General features: G+C 42.6%; 1 protein-coding gene across 1 annotated transcript; it reads left to right on the top strand.

The window, feature by feature from the left end:
* Nucleotides 1-11461: 11461 nt before the first annotated feature.
* Nucleotides 11462-11980, top strand: LOC142436390 (translationally-controlled tumor protein-like). Its single transcript, XM_075540079.1, has one exon. The coding sequence runs from the start codon at nucleotides 11462-11464 to the stop codon at nucleotides 11978-11980; it is 519 nt and encodes a 172-aa protein (XP_075396194.1).
* The last annotated feature ends 4478 nt before the right edge of the window (nucleotides 11981-16458 follow it).

The raw sequence follows: 16458 nt of genomic DNA on the forward strand, positions 1-16458 counted from the left end.
TGGGACCTGGGCAGGGATGGTGGTTTGCACACATCAATTCTTTGTGCTGCAGTTGAGGAACTGTACTCTCTTCATCAGAGCAGGTCTTCTCTCAGCACCCATTAAGGGCAACCAGCGATATCTTGCAGTTCTTCTCTGGCACCTTGCAGGGAAGAGTTGGAAGCAACATGTGAGGAAGATCATGGCTGGTCGTCTATCGGCATCTAGCAAGGCAGATCAGAGCAGGTCTTCTGTCAGCATCGTGCAAGGCTGATGGAAGCATCTTGAAAGGAAGATCAGGGCAGGTCTTCTCGCTGCACCTGTTAATGGCAACAAGGGATATCTTGCAAGGCACACAAGAGCAGTTCTTCTCTGGTAACTTGCAGGGAAGAGCTGGAGCAACTTGCGAGCAATATCATGACTGGTCATCTATTGGTATCTTGCAAGGCAGATCAGGGAAGATCATAGTAGGCCTTCTTTGAGCACCGTTAAGATATATGAAAGACATCTTGAAAGACAGCTTAGAGCAGGTTCTCCCGGCATCTTGCAAGGAAGATTAGCGGCCTGTTACTAGGATCACCATAGTAGGTCTTCTCTCACCATCATGTATGGCGGAGTGAAAGCATCATTCAAGGAAGATGTGGCCAGGTCTTCTCCCAGCATCTCGAAAGAGAGTTCACAGGAAGTTCCCCGAGCATCTTGCAAGGAAGATTAGCGACGTCTTATTAGGAGCACCATATTAGATCTTCTGTCACCATCTTGCATGGCAGATCGACTGGATTTTTCAAGGAAGATCTGGGCAGGTTTTCCTCCATCATCTTGATAGATAGATCAGCAATTTTGCAAGGCAGATCAGAGCAGGTCTTCTATCAGCATTTTGCAGGGAAGATCAGTGGCGTTTTCAAGGAAGGGTACATCACAGTGATCCCATCTCACAAGTAAGATCCTATCATCTCTGAGTTAGGGAGTGGTACGGGGAATAATTTTCAGAGAGGGTACTGTGCGTAATAGCTTTGCAGGTCATCTCATGCAGCAGCTGCTTCTAGGTCTATATTATTGGCATGTTGTGCCTACCACCGGATTATGCTCTGTCTTTTGCACCACCTGAGTTTCTGTGTATGCCTGCTGGTTAGGGCCCTGCATGGTCATCAGTCATCTGTCTTACTCAGGTTTACACAACACACACACACTCACACAGGAGTTAACATTTAGACTTGCACAGCAAGAAAATCACAAGTGTCTTTAAATAACATTCTTCAATGTAAAAATCTGATTATAAAATTAATAATGAAAGAAAATCCTGAAACGTGAGAAATGAAACAAGGCCCAGAATTATTGCAGCCTAGGAGGAGGTGAATTTGTTAGCCATTGAGTAGCCTGAGGTGGTTGACAGCCAGTGCAGCTCTTATGAGCAGCTCCAATTTGAGAAACATTTGTAAATTGGCACATCAGAAGGTTCCACAGTGTTTGCCTGACCTAGGCCACTGGTTGACTCACTTCCAAGGTGTTTGGTAAATCCTACGCTACACAGAGACTCTTGTATGATGTGCTAGCACACGCACACACTCACACACACACAGACTCACAGCAGTCATCATTTGCGCACACCCAACAAGAACATCTGTCAGTATCTTTAAAATACATTATTCTATATATAAACCCAATGTTAAAATTTAACAGTTACAAAAATCAGATAACGGATTTCAGCAATGAAAGATGGACTCATACTATCCCGCAATAAGATGAGTTGAAGTTTTTAACCAGAGAGGAGCCAAGTCTGGTCGACCGCATGCCGACCTCCTTATGAGCAGGGTGAGTTTGACAAACATGCGTATATAAGCACATGAGAAGTCACCCCAGTATTTGCCTGGCCTAGACCACTGGTGACAGACTGTCGGGGTGTTTGGTAAAACCCATGCTACGCAAGCAGCCGTATATGATGTGCAAGCACACACAGACACACACACACACACATTCAGGGCCACCCAAACATGTCTCTCTAAGGGTGTAGCATTCTGCGTATGCCAGGGTCTTGATGTACAATTATCAAATATAGATAAAAGTTCCATTTTTCCTACAAATCTTTTGAAGCAAACACAAGATGAGAAAAAAGTGTTGTGAACCCTATGCCTACCTATCCAAATTTTTCCAGAGAGGAGGAGGAAGAATTATTTCACCCACATATGCGACTCCTGATGGCTGAACTGTGTTCAGACCTTTTGAAGGCAGAGAGGGATGTGCATATATGGACGTCTCCGTCAGGTTTCCCTCAGCATCTTACAAGGATGATCAGTAGTCACATCCAAGGGAGATCAGACTAGATATGCCATCTTGCCAAGCAGATCAGTGATGTCTTGCAAGGTTGATTGGCACAGGTCTTCTATCAGCATCTTCTATGGAGACTCTGCAATATCTTGGTAGGTAGATTAGACCAGGTCTCCTCCCAGCATCTTGCAAGGAATATCTGGCACATCTTGGCAAGAAAGACGAGAGAAGCTCTCCTATCAGCATCTTCCAAGGAAGATCAGCAGCATTTTGCAAGGAAGACCAGAGCAGGTCTTCTATATGGCAAACATGATGATCCACATGTGCAAGGAAGATCCGAGCACGTCTTCCATCACCATCTTGCAAGGCAGATCACGTCGTCCATCACCATCTTGCAAGGCAGACCTGTTGCAAGAAGATCGCAACAGGTCCTATCTCGGCACGATTTAAGGAAGACGGGGGATATTTTGCGTGGAATATCACACCACGTCATCTATCAGCGTGTTCCAAGGAAGATCGGCGACATCTTGCAGGGCAGGTCAGAACAGGTCTTCTGTCAGCGTCTTGCAAGGCAGATCAAAAAAAATCTTGCCAGAAAGATCAGGGCGGGTCTTCCCTCAGCACCTCGAAAGGAAGGCCAGGGGTTACTTGCAAGGAAGATCAGAGCAGATCTTGTATCAGCATCTTGCAAGGAAGATCAGCAATATCTTGCATGGCAGATCAGAAGGCCAGGCACATCTTGCAAGGAAGATCAGAAAGATGTTGCATGACAGATCAGAAGCCCAGGCATATCTTGCAAGGAAGATCAGAGCAAGTGTTGTATCCGCCTCTTGGTAAGAAGATCGGTAAAATCTGGCGTGGCAGATCAGAGCAGGTCTTCTGTCAGCATCTTGCAAGACAGGTCAACAAAATCTTGCCAGAGAGATCAGAGCGGGTTTTCCCTCAGCATCTCTAAAGGAAGTCCAGGAATAACTTGCATGGAAGATCAGAGCAGGTCTTGTCTCAGCACCTGTTAAGGGCGGCCAGAGATATCTTGCCAGGCAGTTCACAGCAGTTTTTCATGGGCAACCTGCAGGGAAGAGCTGCAGCAACTTGGGAGGAATATCATGTCTGGTCTTCTATCAGCATCTTGCAGGGCAGATCAGGGAAGATCAGAGTAGGCCTTCTACAAGCACCCTTAAGAAATATGAAGGTCATCTTGAAAGACAATTCAGAGCAGCTTCTTCCGGCATCTTGCAAGGGAGATCATGGCAAGTCTTCTATCAGTATCTTGCAAGGCAGATCAGGGAAGATCAGAGTAGGACTTCTTTCAGCACCATTAAGAAATATGAAAGACATCTCGAAAGAGAGTTCAGAGGAAGTTCTCCCAGCATCTTGCAAGGAAGATTAGCGACCTCTTACTAGGAACACCATATTAGGTCTTTTGTCACTATCCTGCATGGCAGATCGACGGCATCTTTCAAGGAAGATCTGGGCAGGTCTTCTCCCAGCATCTTGTTAGATAGATCAGCAGTTTTGCAAGGCAGATCAGAGCAGGTCTTCTATCAGCATTTTGCAGGGAAGATCAGTGGCGTTTTCAAGGAAGGGCACATCAGATTGATCCCATCTCACAAGGAAGATCCTATCATCTGTGGGTTAGGGAGTGGTGCTGCAAACATTTTCCAGAAAGGGTACTGTGTGAAGTAGCTTTGCAGGTCATCTCATGCAGCAGCTGGTTCTAGGACTGTATTATCAGCACGTTGTGCCTACCATCAGATTTGGCTTTGTTTTTTGTTGTGTTTTTTTTTACCACCTGTATTTCTATGTCTGCCTGTCGGTACGGCCCTGCCTGGTCGTCAGTCATCTGTCTCACTCAGGATTACAGCATACAATCACACACACACACACACACACACACCAGTTAACATTTGGAATTTCACGGCAAGATAATCGGCCAATTTCTTTAAATAACATTCTTCAACATAAAAATCTGATTTTATAATTAATAATTAAAGAAAATCCTGAGACATGTGAGATATGAAACCGACCCAGAATTATTGCACAGCAGGAGGAGGTGAATTTGTTAGCCATTGAGTCGCCTGAGTTGTTTGACAGCCTGCACTGCTCCTAGGAGCAGCACCAATTTGATAAAGACATGTAAATTGGCATATCAGAAGGTACCACAGTGTTTGCCTGACCTAGACTGACTTCCAAGGTGTTTGGTAAATCCTACGCTACCCAAAGACTCTTTTGTGATGTGCAATCCCATGCACACACTCACACACATACACACGCACAGGAGTCAACATTGCGTACATCCAACAGGAACATCCAGCAGGATCTTTAAAAAACATTATTCTGCATATAAACCCGATGTTAAAATTAATAATTAAAAAATCATGAAACTTTTGAACAATGAAAGAGCACCCATAATATTCCGCAGTAAGAAGAGGTGAACTTTTTCACCAGAGAGGAGCCAGAGCAGGTCGACAGCATGCAGAACTCCTTATGAGCAGGGTGAGTTTGACAAACATATGTAAATAAGCACATGAGAGTGTACCACATTGGTTGCATGACCTACACCACTGGTTGACAGACTCTTGAGGTGTTTGCTAAAACCCATGCTACGCAAACAACCCTGTATGATGTGCAAGCATACACACACATTAAGGGCCCCCCCACACATGTCTCTCTAAGGGCGTAGCATTCTGCTTATGCCAGGGTCTTGTTGTGCAATATTGAAATATTGATAAAAGTCCTATTTTTCCCACAAACCTTTTGAAGCAAACCGAAAAGAGTAAAAGGAGAAGTGAACCCTATCCATACATACCCAAAATTTTCCAGAGAGTAGGAGCGATAATTTTTCACCCACCCGTAGGCCTTCTGAAGCCTGAACTGGGCTCAGACACGTTGAAGAAGGAGATGCATGCGCACTTGGGAACATCTCCCTCAGGTTGCCCTCAGCATCTTACAAGGATGATCAGTAGCCACATCCAAGGGAGATCAGAGCAGGTCTGCTATCTTGCCACGCATATCATTGATGTCTTGCAAGGTTGATTAGTGCAGGTCTTCTATCAGCATCTTCTATGGAGAAACTGCAATATCTTGGTAGGTAGATTAGACCAGGTCTCCTCCCAGCATCTTGCAAGGAATATCAGTCACATTTGGCCAGGAAGACCAGGGAAGCTCTCCTATCAGCATTTTCCAAGGAAGATCAGCAGCATTTTGCAAGCAAGGTCAGCACAGGTCTTCTATATGGCAAACATGATGATCCACATCTGCAAGGAAGATCCGAGCACGTCTTCCATCACCTTCTTGCAAGGCAGATCAGAAGCGTGTTGCAAGAAGATTGGAACAAGTCTTATCTCAGCACGATTTAAGGAAGACGAGGGATATTTTGCATGGACTATCAAACCAGGTTATCTCTCAGCATCTTCCAATGAAGATCGGCGACATCTTGCAAGGCAAGTCAGAGCAGGTCTTCTGTCAGCATCTTACAAGGCAGATCAGCAAAATCTTGCCAGAAAGATCAGAGCGGGTCTTTCCTCAGCACAACTAAAGCAAGATTATGGATTCCTTGCGAGGAAGATCAGAGCAGGTCTTGTATCAGCATCTTGCAAGGAAAATCAGCAATATCTTGCATCGCAAATCAGAAGGCCAGGCACATCTTGCAAGGAAGTTCAGCAAAATGATGCATGAAAAATCAGAATCCCAGGCATATCTTGCAAGGAAGGTCCAAGCAAGTATTGCATCAGCATCTTGGTAAGAAATCTGCAAAATGTTGCATGGCAGATATTACTAGGTTTTCTATCAGCATCTAGCAAAGCAGATATGAAGCATCCTGAAAGGAAGATCAGAGCAGGTCTTCTCTCAGCACCTGTTAAGGAAGACCAGGGATATCTTCCAAGGAAGATCAGCACAAACTTGCAAGGCAGAACAGAGCAGGTTGGTTCTGGCAACTTGCAGGGAACAGCTGCAACATTTTGCACGGTAAATCATGGCAGATCTTCTATCAGCATCTTGCAAGGCAGATCAGGGAATATCAGAATGGGCCGTCTCTCATCATCATTAAGAGATATCAGCGACATCTTGAAAAAGTGATCACAGTAGGTTCTTCCAGCATTTTGCAAAGAAGATTAGCGACCTGTTATGGAACACCATAGTAGGTCTTTTTTTACCATCTTGAGTGCCAGATTGATGACGTATTTCAAGCCAGATCTGGGCAGGTCTTCTCCCACCATCTTGATAGATAGATCTGCAAAATTTTGCAAGGCAGATCAGAGCATGTCTTCTATCAGAATTTTGCAGGGAAATCAGTGGCGTTTTCAGGGAAGGGCACATCAGATTGATCCCACTCACAAAATAGATCCTCCCCTCTGTGCATTGGGAGTCGTGCTGGGAACAATTTTCTGGAAGAGTACTGCGCGAAAAAGCTTTCCAGGTCATCTCATGCAGCAGCTGCTTCTAGGTCTATATTATTGGCATGTTGTGCCTACCACCGGATTATGCTGTTTTTTCTTTGGACCATCTGAGTTTGTGTGTCTGCCTGTCAGTTATGCCCTGCCTGGCCATGACTCCTCTGTCTAACTCAGGTTTAGACCAGACACACATACACACACACCCACACACCCACACGGGTCAACATTTGGACTTGCACGACACGTTAATTGGCCAGTATTTTTAAATAACATTCTTCAAAATAAAAATCTGATTTTAAAAATAATTTTAAAATTAATGATCTTTCAACAAAGATCAGAGCGGGTCTCCTCACAGCATTTTCCAAGGAATATCTTCCACATCTTTGTAAGAATGACCAGAGCAGGTCTTCTAATAGCTTCTTTGAAGAAGATCAGCAGCATCTTGCACGAAATATCATTGCAGGTCTTCTATATTGCAAAGCAGATCAGCGACATCTTGGCAAGGAAGACCAGAGCAGGTCTTCTATCAGCACCCTTTAAGGAAGACCAGCGATATCTTGTAAGGAAGATCATTGCAGGTCTCAATCAATTTCTTGCAAGGAAGTTCAGCAAAATCTTGCAAGGTAGAGCAGAACAGGTCTCCTCTCACAATTTGCAAGGAAGACCAGCAACATCTTGCCAGGAAGATCAGAGCAGTCCTCTATCAGCATCTTCCAAAAAAGATCCGTGAAGCTCAGACCAGGTCTTCTATCAGCACCTTTTAAAAAGAGTATCAGCGACATATTGTAAGACAGATAAGAGAATGTTTTCCCACCATCTTGCAAGGAAACTTAATAACATCTTGCAAGAAATACTTTTGTCAGGTCTTCTGTCACCATCTTACAAGTCAGATAATCGATATCTTTCAAGGAAGATCTGGGCAGGTTTCCCCCCTGCATCTTGTAATTAAGATCAACATCTTGCAAGGCAGATCAGAGCAGGTCTCTGTCAGCATTTTGCAAGGAAGACAATGGCCTATAAAGAATTGGGTATTTGAAGACCAAATTAACAATTTGAATGATTACATCAAAGACTTTATAGCAGTGTGTAGTATAAACACTTTCTTAGTATAACCAATTCATTAAGCTAGAGTGACATGATAACTGCAGCATTTCATTTCAACATTACAATTTTGAGGATGTCCACGGATTTTCCAGTATTTCCTCCATTTTCATATAGGCTAACTATGAGTCAGTGCTGAGGGTATGTAGGATTCTGGACCAATTCCATATCTCTTAACAACATGAACAGCCTAAAACACCTTGTCAATAACAGACATTTTATGATTCATAAATAGAATTCATGAATTATATAAAAAATTATTCTCACCACCAGAATGCAAATCTTCCTACACAATTCTTAGTATGTTAGACGCCTCTATTCTAATGTGAAAATACTATGACGGTCTCTTATTTAGCTCTATGTTATCTCCCTGGGCTTGTAGTTGAACCACACTTATGTCACACCTTGTAGTCATCTCAGCAACACCAACAACAGCATTCTAAAAGAAATGCCTTTTCCTTAAATGTCAGAGAATTTTACTAGAAAGTGAAACAAAACAAATACAAATGCAAACCCAAGAAGCTTAAAAGGAAGAATTTACCATAATTTTAAAAATTCTTTAAATCCTCCAAAATAAATACAACACAAGGGGTCAATTTCCCTCTTGAATAAATGTGAAATTAAACTTGGAACCCCCAATAACACAAAGAGTTACAATGTTTAGCAGCTAACTGAGAAGATGGTTCCTTTCTCCTCAGAGACACTTTAACAGATAGATCTGGTGACTGACTTTTGAAAAAAAATAACCTTTGAAAACACTATGAGGCACAATTCTCAGACAAACATGGGCCACTGTAAACTAAACACAACCAAATATCAAATGTTCTTGAACAGCTCTGGAAACTTAGAATATGAAGACTGTCTTTAACAAGCAAAAGATGTCCTGTGAGTTTGTCACTAGAACAACCAGGGGCAGCGAGATGAAGAGCCAGGACTCCACCATGACTTTCACTGTCTCCCTCTATCTCCAGGCAACAGCTGCCATGAACAACAGTGGGAAAATTCTATGGACAGCCGCTCCAGAGGGGCAATGGATGAAGCCTCATGTTGCAACATAACTCTGGATGGGAAGCTCCAAGATGCTGAGTGGGTCCCTGTGCTCATTCTGACGAATCTTCTCCAAAAGGAATCCTGACCCATGAAGGGTAAGCTGCATCTGGTCAGACCTTAGGGAAGGCCAAGTGGGTGGGTGACCTCCATTCTCTGAAATCTTCGCCCCCGCACCTTTAGTCACTGACTGTTATTGAATCAGTGCTTCCCCATGAGTGTCAGAGACTGTGCCCTTTACTAAAGAAGCAAGCCTCACTTTTAATCCCATCCCGCCACCATTACACCGTGTCAGAAATGTTTAGGAAAAAATTCTAGTCACACTACTCACCTTTTCAATTCACAGTTGTAGAGGCTTTCAAGGCTCAGATATCATTCTGGACCACTCTCTTGACTCAAGTAGGTGAGTACCAGAGGAATCCAAGATGGGAACGTGGGACGGTAGGCTGCTTCCTCCCAGGCTATGCAGAAGGATGAATCCAAGTTATGTAGGAAATATGGCAAGATGCTGTCGCAAGTCTGGAGATGCACAAGTATGGTGAGGCCCTGGACCTGGCCAAATCTGCACAGCGTACAGAGAGAATCCACTTACATTTATACTGGGGGAAACCACACCCACCAGGATAGCACCTCCCACTTCTGGCTGCTGACAGAAAATCTCTTCATGGATGTGATGGCATTACTTGTCACCTAGGCTGACATTATCGTAATCGTTAACCTTCTGAGAATCCTGGCCAAGCAAGCCGATAAAGAACCTAACCCATTACAAAAAACAGACTGTTCCATAAACCCAAGTGATTTCAATAACATTGAAGAACGTGAAAGGGAAGAGGGATGGGCAATACCCTTCCAAAAATGGCATCCAACCAGATGTGTTCAGTGTTGAGCTCTGAAGAAGAGTCCAGCACATTTTCTTAGTTTTTAAGTGTCTTTTGAAGGAATCATCACTAATTGGGGGGTTTTCCGTTTAATGTGTATTTTCTTATAAATTAGGTGGGTAGAATTCTGTGGCTTATGTTACGTAGCCTATCAGCCATAGGTTAAGCCTCTCTTATTCTGTTGCTTCTGGGGCAAGTTCCTTGTCTGCTTGGACTATCTGTGGGATTAACTTGCTTTAGATAGCACTGTGTATGTGTATGTGTGCTTCAACATTACCTTGGATCTAGGAGGTTCACTGTGTAGGGACTGCTGGTCCACAGAAGAACTCTGATCCAGGTCTCCTTTCTTGCTGTAGTCAGGTCCTACATCTCTCTTTTCAATTCTCTATAATGCTTTCAGAGATGAAAGGCTGTGCTGCTATACCACAGGATAATCCCTTTACCTTTATCCCAGAAAGCTTATGAAGGGAGTAAAGGATTTACCAAACAGCCTGAATCCCTTTACCATGGAATGTCTTCACACATGATACCATCACAACTGATCCATCAGAGTTTCACTTTATATCATCAACATAAAATAAATCAAGCCCAGTAACACTGTGTCCATTCCCCCTCATAGCCAATCATTGGACAGACTAGAATTGCTCCCTAGTTCCCTCAATGCTGTCCATAATAGGATCCCCAAACTACTGGCCCTATTGCATGTCCTACTATCAGGAAAACAGAAAAATCACCCACATCCCTGCAGGCAACTGAAAATGTTTTCATTATATACCATAATCCAGAATAAGAGTAAAAATATTCTCACTGCCATTGCATCAGAGCAGACTAATAACTATTTAGGACAAGGTAGAACTGCCCCTGTGAGTTTTTATGACTGTAATTCTTTCTGGGATTAGAAAAACCACATATTTCTCCTATAAAGTACACGTGGACCATTCCATTTCCACTCAAGAGGAAGTATCAGGTACTTTGATAAAAACTAAAATATGTCTTTATGGGAGCAAACTTCTCACCTTTCTCAATTGGAAACTTGGTGAGTTTGAAGCCACCATCTCTTGATTAATAGACCCACTGAGCATACTACTCGACCAGACTCTAAAACTGACATCATTACGTAATTACTACACTACAAAGAATTATGACCCCAGAAAGTTGATACAGATAATGAACCTCTGCATATAATTAAGATATTTAAACACAATGAGGGCCCCGAATAGGTACTGAGCTTTAAAAGAGATAGAGAGTGAGCAGTACATACCAATCTGTTTGCCCTGTTTATATTGAATACAGCAAGTAAATCCATATCTTCAAAATTCAATATAGATTACACCCAGTTCACCCCAAAAGTAGACTTGTATGCTTTCTGTTACACATGCTCATTATGAAAGAAATAAATACAACACTTGTAAGGCTTTCACAAACAGAAAGTCATTCTCTTCCCATAGGGGTGGGTAGAAAGTTACATTTTATGTGACTGGACCAATACATAGCATAATGAGAATTTTAGAACATATTGGGATTGTCAATGATTACATCTTGCTTGCATGCACAATAAGTGCCCATGGAAGCAGAAGTCAAGAGATCAAGTGAACCATGACAGTAGATAAATCTGCTTCAAAAGACATCTTGAAAGTGTTGAAAAGCACCCCGCCCCTTCTGCCAGATGCCCCTCCCCTTGCGCCGGCCGCCCCACCCCCAGCGCCAACTGTAACTTTCGCTCCCTTCAGCGCTGTCCTCTTGGAGCTCCGAGCTGCCCGAAGCCAGCGCAGCCACCGCCCTCTCGCCACCGTCATGATCATCTACCGGGACCTCATCAGCCGAGATGAGCTGTTCTCTGACGTGTACAAGATCTGGGAGATCACGGGCGGGCTGTGTCTGGAAGTGGAGGGTACCATGGTCCGCAGGGCCCAAGGCCACATCTATGACGCGCTCATCGGCGGCAACGCGTCCGCCGAAGGCCCCGAGGGCGACGGGCCCGAGCACAAGGTGGTCACCGACGTGGACATCGTCATGAACCATCACTTGCAGGAGACCAGCTTCACCAAGGAGGCCTACAAGAGGTACATCAAGGACTACATGAAATCCCTCAAAGGCAAGCTGGAGGAGCGGAAGCCGGAACGCATGAAGCCCTTTATGACCGGGGCTGCCGAGCAGATCAAGCACATCCTCGCCAATTTCAAGAAGTACCAGTTCTTTCAGGGCGAGAACACGATTCCCGACGGCATGGTGGCCCTGCTGGACTACCGCGAGGGCGGCGGGACCCCGTACATGATCTTCTTCAAGGACAGCTTAGAGATGGAGAAGTGCTGACAGTGGGCAACGCACGACCGACCGCCCGACCGCCCCTCCTCCTAGCTGTCTGCGGTCCGCCCACACGACACCAGGACCGAGACAAACGGAACTGATGCCATCATGAGCTCTGCGTCGACTTGTGACCTTGACTTGGAGCGGTGACCTTGATTTTTTGGAGCAGAGGCTTTTTTTTAAAGAAAAAAACACACAAAATGTCGTGTAGGTTGTCTAAAAATAAAATGCATTTAAACAAAACTAAAATAAAGAGTTGGAAATGCAACAAAAAAAAAGTGTTGAAAAGCAAAGATGTTACCTTGAGGATTTTAAAGTATGCCTGCAGAAGCCTTGGAATTTTCTGATTCTTTCTTTTTCCTCAAACCATTTTGAGAACTAATCCAGATATCACATCATTCAATAGTTGTATCTTGTCATGCAAATGACTATCAGTTTCAAACATTTTCTTTTGGCTTATATTTCTTTTTTGTTTGTTTGTTTTTGCTTAAATTTCTTGATAGCAACTCCTCATTATCTCCCACCAGGAACCCTTAATGTAGCTATAGTTTCTATAGAGTCACCCACACTGGGTTCTACATACCAAATATGTATAGAAAGATCCATAACAGACTCAGAAGGCTGCCAACAATAACAACAACAGTAAAGAAATAAACTCAATTTGGAAACCAAAACCAGAAAGTATTAAAAAACAAGATTAAGGTGAAAGTGTATCAATAGGGAGATCAAATAACAAGTTTTTAACTTTCAAGTCAGATTTTTTATTTCAATCTGCTATAATCATCTCTCTAATACTCTGTCTGATAACCAGGTTATTCCCATCCCTTATTTATGGTCAGAGAGAAATCACCAGAAGCTTATTCCTTGTGTAGAACCCGCAAATGTATTTGGCCTTCAAATGTCATCCACAGCCTTCTCAAAATCAGAGTTAAAAAATTAAACTCTGATACAATTCTCTCCTTACATTTGAATGTGACTATTGGCAATCCTTTGATCAGCATGTTGGTGTTCTTCTCCATGTGGACTTAGTTGACGTTACACTGAGATGACTGCTTGTTTAAAAACAAAGCTTAAGACCCCAGACACCATTCTTTCTGAGAGCAAGATACCATCTCATTTCTTCACCACACTTTGCTGTAGCACCCACACCTGTGGTTCCTTCAAAAGGGCACATACTGATCAGGGCAATGTCATAAGAACTAATTGTTCTTAGATTGAGCTAGGGTTAAGTGTGACCCCCACATCCACCCCTAACTCTGTGTTTTCTATTCACCTCTTCTCACCTTCCAGATTTTTTTTTACTTTAATGCAGATAACTTTATCAATCATCCCCTTGGAGCATATGATTCTTCTGCTTGTAGTGTCATTGATTTAGGGCATGTAATATATTTAAAACACAATTGAGAAAAGGAAATTAAAGAAGTGTGCAAACAGTATTTTCAATTTCCTGTGACCAAGGAATGTGAAAGTTATACATTCTTCAGTGCATAGAAAGGAAGACTGAAGAAGAATCAAAGTGTTAGAATATAGTAATGGCAGAAAACATTGACAGCACCATGGACTGCCGAAAGTGAAGACAAATCATTCTCAAGGACCAACACCTTGAGTTTCCGGGTAAGGCCATTTGTTATGAGAACTTAGTGCTTATTCTGCTCCCTCATTCCTTGTGTACTTTGAGAAAGTGCATACAAGCTTACTAACACATGTCCTAGCTAACAGATAAAATAAAAGACCGTGCAGGGCATCCATCAGGGTGACATCCAACCAGAGGTGTTAGTCCTTTACTGGATAAAGGGTTGGTATTCCAACCTACATTTGTGACATGGTTTATCACATAAGCTCACCCTGGTGAACTTATACAAATGGAAGACAATATCCATAATATATAAGAAAAATTAACACCCTTCTATTGGCTCTATATTCACTCACATCTCCCATGTACGACTGAGAAGATCTCTTCTCTAGGACTTCCAATGCGCTAAATCTCAATGGTAGCAGTCTCATCTTCTTTGCTAGAGTAATTTGGGATCACAGACCAACAAATAAGCCTTCACACAACAAGGGCTTCAAATTTACAAGGTAGCATGATTGCCAATCTACTGAGTATCACGGCCTGACCAAGCTGACACAGAGAAGACGCACCTCAGGGAAATGAGATTTGCATCAGGGAAAGCATGCCAGAGACCAACTGCAAAGGCAGTGAAGGCAAAAAGATAGAGGGTGAACAAGACCTCAGAATTATGACACCCTGATTATGGTGAGTAAGGCATGGTGAATGTGCTCTGGAATGTCATTCAAACAATGCAAAGCAGACCTGTGTTCAAGCGCTGTCTTTCTGTTTGGAGCCCAGAGTATAACTGTTGATACGACCCCACACAGACCCCTCTCATGGAGTTCATTCAGCACCCTAGGTAGCTGCCCCTTTCATGGTTTCTCAGGCTGTAAACATATCATTGTCCTTCCCAGTGAAGTAACTGGTAGGAGTAGCACACAGACCATGTCCTTAGCTATCAAACGTTTCTGTCAAAGCACCACTAGGGCTAAATTCCCTACTCCACTGGGGTTACCAAAGAAGCATCATGATATAGCTGCCCAAGCACTGAGATGCACTGTGCAACCAGTGACACAACAATAAGGCATCACTGGTGGGAAAGATATGCAAAGCTAAGCTTCAAACATGGTGATATGGGAAATATAAAGAGGGTAACCAGTACATCCTCTCTGGATACCCATTTCTACTGAGTAGAGAAAATCTTCACAGATTCTGAATAGACATAGGAATACACTCATGCCAACTGTAGGACAACAACCAGAGATATAAATACCAGATGTGGTGCATATACATACATATATACATATATATATATATATATATATACATATATATATATATATATATATATAAAGCTACTTAAGTATGGAAGTTTATTATTGTTGTGGCATATTACTTCAAATATAGGTAGTATGCAGGGTTGAGGGCTGTGTTGAGGTCATGTGGTGCTGGATCTTTGAGTTAGAGGAGAATAACAGATAACTAAATATTGTTGAGCGGAGATGAAGAAATCTTAATAGATGAGTAGGTACAGAGAATAGGATATATTAGCACAAGGGTAGGGTTTAAGCGATGTTATAATCATAAGTGGTCTTCTGACTAAGTATAATGTTTTTTTTATAAATTAGAAAAGGGAATTTCAAGAGGTATTCTAGTACTTGATTGTTTATGTGAAAGGGTGTCACTGAGAAAATGAGGGGTGTGTCTTGAGGTAGTGGTGAAGGTGGTATAGATAGAGTATATCTAGTAAGTAATCTAAAAGATTAACATATCAATTCCCTATATAGTACATGAAGAGCGCAACAGATCAATGTTACTGTGTTTATAAGAAAGTGACCCCCTTTTTTTGGGGGGGGCGACACTCTGTTTAGCAGCTTTAAGCGTCAGTGTCACATGGGACATAGTGGAGAGGCATTGGGTTTCTGTGTCACACCAAATAGCCATCATCAATGCAGGGGTCCCAGAAAGGAAATGGAGGTCCAGTAGGAATGGAGGCTTGAGGTTTTAGTGGTGGGGAAGGGGCGCTTCTAATCAGGGGGAGGTCATTAAGAGGTAAATGGCAGCACTGGTTAGTTGCCAAGTTGAAGGACTTGCTGTTATATGAAGTTCTGGGTTATCTGGGCGGGGTGGGAGATTAAAGTTTTTTAAAAAGAGAATAAAAATAATATACATTATAGTTATATTCTGACTGAGATTGGTTGAGTTTGCTAAAAGAGTCTTTCAGGCAGCCATGTTTTCCCCTGAAATTCAATCATTTGAAAAGAGTTCTGAGTGGAGAATTTCCTCATCAAAAATATGTATTTAAACGTATGTCTTTTATCTCAGATAAATAAACTTCTTAACCTGATATTTTTGAACTAAGAGAAATGAGCAAATGTCAATAAATTACACACATACACAAAAACCTATACCTGGCATTCACCAGAACATAAAATGACTAAATGAAAAATATACAAATATCAGGAAACTCCCTGAATAAAAAAGATCTGTGATTTGTCCTTCAGGAGACTGGACCTTAATATTTTGAAAGTTTAGGTTGGAGAAACCCCAGGTGATAAAATGGCACCCTCCTCATTAAAAAATAAACTCAATTAACCATGAACTAAGTGGAAGTGAAGATACAAAAATGTTGGGCCGAGATCAGACCTAATAAATTGAAAACAAAATGAAGTCAGGATCTTGAAGGAGGAGTCAAGATTCCTGAGTATGCCCAGTTGGATAAGAAATCTTTCATTCCATTGGGGCTCCACTCAAGTTCCCCCTCAATGCAAGAGTATTTTGTTCTATTAAACTGGCATTTCATGATGCTCACCTTCCTGGCATAATCGCCAAAGACAAAGTTGGTGCATAAGCAAATGTGGTGAAGAAAGCTGAGGGTGCCTGATTATCAAAAGATATAGGGTCTGGGGTCTTAAAGGCTTGAAGGTAAAAA

The sequence above is a fragment of the Tenrec ecaudatus genome, unplaced genomic scaffold (genome assembly GCF_050624435.1).
Source record: "Tenrec ecaudatus isolate mTenEca1 unplaced genomic scaffold, mTenEca1.hap1 Scaffold_254, whole genome shotgun sequence".
NCBI classification, from domain to species: domain Eukaryota; kingdom Metazoa; phylum Chordata; class Mammalia; order Afrosoricida; family Tenrecidae; genus Tenrec; species Tenrec ecaudatus.